This window comes from Rana temporaria, chromosome 7 (assembly GCF_905171775.1).
Source record: "Rana temporaria chromosome 7, aRanTem1.1, whole genome shotgun sequence".
Taxonomy (NCBI): Eukaryota; Metazoa; Chordata; class Amphibia; order Anura; family Ranidae; genus Rana; species Rana temporaria.
In genome coordinates, this window is record NC_053495.1 from 2,714,676 (window position 1) to 2,718,855 (window position 4,180).

Below are 4,180 nucleotides of genomic sequence, written 5' to 3' on the forward strand. Positions count from 1 at the left end.
ATCCTGGTGGTGCCTGAGGTCTTTCCGGAACCTAACATTACCCAACAGGCTGCCCACAGACCAACAGTCAACTTTTTGCCAAAATAAACAGAGCTAAAAGTCAAGCAGTGATCGTTTTAAGTTGAAAGTGTTTTGTTAAGATATTGAAGATGTTGAAGATATTTTAATGACTGTAATCTTATTTATTTAAAAAAGGACTCTCAAGTGAGAAAGGTGTTTTAAATTAAATCTGAAGAGACATTTAACAAGACTTAAAGCTTTGTATTCCTACAACACGGCAGACTGTCCTACGGGAATGCCAACAATCTATAAAATGATAAATCGTTGGCTGATACAAATGTCTACATCGTAAAATTGAGTGTAGTGTGTAGGTAGACACAAAGTACATGTTCTCCAAGTGATAAATCCTCAGATTCATTATTATTTTTATTGTTTTATAGTTATAAGCTTAAGCAGAGAAAAACAAATAGAATAATATGAGGAATGTGACAGAGATTTCCTCTTTCACTCTTGTGGGTCTATCAGACCATCCACTGACCATGAATGGACTTTTTGTGTTCTTCCTTCTCATCTATCTGATGACTCTTATCACAAATCTTCTTATATTTTTCTTGGTCCTCACTGACTACAATCTGCACAACCCAATGTATTTTTTTCTTGCCAACTTGGCATTTCTGGACATGTCCTATTCATCAGTGACGGCACCAAGGATGCTCTTTGATTTGGTCACAAAAACCCGATCAATATCCATTCCTGCCTGTATAGCCCAAGTCTTTTTCTACCTCTTCTTTGCTTGGTCAGAACTTTTCTTGCTCTCGGCTATGTCCTACGACCGCTACATTGCCATCTGCCACCCTCTACATTACAAACTAATTATGTCTTGGAGGGTCTGTACTCGTCTGGCCTCCCTGGTCTGGGTTGCAGCATGTTCTGTCTCTTTGGTTCATACTTTACTTTTGCTCAGGTTGTCTTTCTGTAGAACATCTTCCATCCACAACTTCTTTTGTGACCTTCCACACTTGATCAAAATTACATGTACTGACCCCTTCATAAATATGGTGGTTGCATTCTTAACAGGGGCTAGTTTTGGATTAGGAATTGTTCTTATGATTTTTCTTCCCTATGTCTATATTCTCAGGACCATCCTCAGAATCCGTACCAAGACTGGAAAGAGGAAAGCATTCTCCACCTGCTCATCACACCTCACCGTGGTCTCCATCTTTTATGGCTCCTTAATATTTATTTACTTGGTTCCATCTTCCAGTGATATGGTCGATTTAAACAAAATGTTTACAGTCATATCTGCCCTGATTAGCCCATTGCTGAATCCTCTGATCTACAGTCTGAGGAACAAAGATCTTATGAAGGCACTGCTGAGGTCTTATTATCACTTAAAGTTGATCCATGTGTCATGCTGGAAATAGCATTGTGAGCTTTGATAATTGTTTTAATTTCTGTGTTTTTTTCAGTTGACTAAAAATTTCAGTAATGTCTTTCATAAAATATAAACCTGTCAGGGGCTCGTAGTTGTACTTACACTTGCATGACCAGAGATCATTGTTACCCCACAGACCTAATGTAGAAGTTTCAGTATATGTTGGTTAACCTTGAAATTACTTTTTTGCCTACCATCATGTTTACATAGATTTGTATGCATCTATAACAGGTGTGCCCAACCAGTGGCCCGGGGGCCACATGGGGCCACCGGAGTCCTCTGATGTGGCCCGCGACCTCCTGCTCTGGGATGGAATAAAATAGAATAGAATACTCTTATTAAAGGTAAGTTTATTACTAAAACCACAGGGCCAGATTCAGGTAGACTTAAGACGTAAGTCCGAATCCGCGCCGTCGCAACTTTAAGCGTATGCTCAAACTGAGATACGCTTAAATGTTGCTAAGATACGGCCGGCGTAAGTCTCCTACGCCTAGAATATGTAAATCAGCTAGATACGCCTATTCACGAACGTACGCCCGGCCGTCGCAGTTAAGATACGCCGTTTACGTAAGGGGTTTTCAGATGTAAAGATAAACCACCAAAAAGATGGCGCAGCCAATGTTAAGTATGGATGTCGGAACCGCGTCAAATTTTTCAAATTTTACGTCGTTTGCGTAACTCGTCCGTGAATGGGGCTGGACGTAATTTACGTTCACGTCTAAAGCATTGACGATTTGCCAACATCATTTGGAGCATGCGCACTGGGATACGTCCACGGACGGCGCATACGCCGTTCGATCGAAGCGTAATTTACGCGGGGTCACACTTAATATACATAAAACACGCCCACAGCTTCAACATTTGAATTAGGCGGGCTTACGCCGCCGTAACTTCGGCCACAAAATCTTTGAGAATACCATACTCGCCTCTCAAAGTTACAGCGGCGTAGCGTATAGGAGATACGCTACGCCCGCCCAAAGGTATGTGAATCTAGCCCACAGTGTATATATGGGCAGATCTGTTCTGCAGTGGTTCCTGGGCTGCTTTCAAACTGATCCACAGGTACAGAGAAGTGCATACAGAGAAGTGCATACAGAGAAGTGCACCTGTGGGTTACCTGCACTGAGCCAAAGACTTCTGTTATTACCTGCGAGTTTGGTGTGCTGAGAGTAGAGTGGGCTCTATAGAGTAGAGTGGGCTGCCATCCGCCCACTCCACTCATTGTGGCCCGTGACCACTTAAGTGGCCCTTGCTCTTCAAAAGGTTGGACACCCCTGATCTATAAGGTTTCTAATTGTTTTAAGTTTTCATAAATACCCAGTTCAGATTTTTTATTTATTTATTAAAACTGACTAAAGCACAAAAAAGTAAAGGCATTTCGTTTTTTTTATTATTATTATGCACATTTTTATTGTTTTTTAAAAGTTCAACAAATCACATCGTCATTACATAGCCTTCTATTGTATTCTGTAGTATCATAATAAGAAATACATAAATACAAGCATTTCAATATTCTACTCCAAAGAAAAAAAAGACTAACGGTTTTCATAACGAGAAAACTGCCATTTTTTTATATTAGTCGTGAAAACCTGTGTTTTGTTTATGCTCCCTAGCAGTTTTCTCGACGAAAAAGCTGGCCGGAAAAAATTGAAACCAGCTCTCTTTTTTCTCATCATGTTTCCCGTCAGTTTTATTTCTCGTCGCAAAAAACGGTCGTGTGTATGCTTTTCCGAGGGGAAAAAAATGCGCATGCTCAGAATCAAGTATGTAGCCCAAAAGCAATTATAATAGAAGAAGGTGACCTGATCTGATGAATTCAAGAATTGTTTGAGAAACACAACAACATGTTTGAGGTATTGACTTGACCTCCAAATCTCTAGATCATTGGAACTTTTTAGGTTAAAAAAACAAGGCTATTAGAAAAGCGGTATGTAAAACTTAAGTTTTGTGTCATTTTCTGAGGAAGCCAATTGCGAAACGCGTCAACATTTAGCTACCTCTTTAACTATTGCACAAGCGGACCTGTATCTATTTAGAATCAAGTTATTCGCAGGAGAAACTGAAGATACCCAAAATTTCAAACAGAAAAAAACATTAAAAACTGTTTAACTAAAATCATGGCACTAAAATAACTATAATTGCAATTATTCTTTGGTGTGTGTGGCATAGGTAGCTCTATGGACATACAAGTAAACCACAATGAAACACATGAACATGTATAATTTATGTAAATGTTATTTATTTATTTATTAAAATGCTTGTAAAACAACAGCGCAGTCTCGATGCGCTGAATACCCCAACGTGTTTCAATTCTTGACATGACGCTCCATCAGGGGGATATATTTTAGGGGTTACGTTTATGGTGTAAGCATATATGTCATACCTACAATGAACAGATAATATCCAAAGAACCATACACTATATTACCAAAAGTATTGGGATGCCTGCCTTTACACGCACATGAACAATAATGGCATCCCAGTCTTAGTCCATAGGGTTCAATATTGAGTTGGCCCCGCCCTTTGCAGCCATAACAGCTTCAACTCTTCTGGGAAGGCCGTCCACAAGGTTTAGAAGGGTGTCTATGGGAATGTTTGACCATTCTTCCAGAAGAGCATTTGTGAGGTCAGGAACCAAAGTTGGAAGAGAAGGCCTGGCTCGCAGTCTCCGCTCTAAATTATCCCAAAGGTGTTCTATGGGGTTAAGGTCATAACTCTCCACCCCAAAACTCGCTCATCCAAAGCT

General features: G+C 40.0%; 1 protein-coding gene across 1 annotated transcript; it reads left to right on the forward strand.

Annotated features, from left to right (window-relative positions):
* The first annotated feature begins 491 nt into the window (after positions 1-491).
* On the forward strand, positions 492-1,563 carry LOC120946295 (olfactory receptor 1G1-like). Its single transcript, XM_040361125.1, has one exon. It carries the CDS (start codon positions 540-542, stop codon positions 1,422-1,424), a length of 885 nt encoding a protein of 294 aa, XP_040217059.1. The 5' UTR covers positions 492-539; the 3' UTR covers positions 1,425-1,563.
* Positions 1,564-4,180: the final 2,617 nt, after the last annotated feature.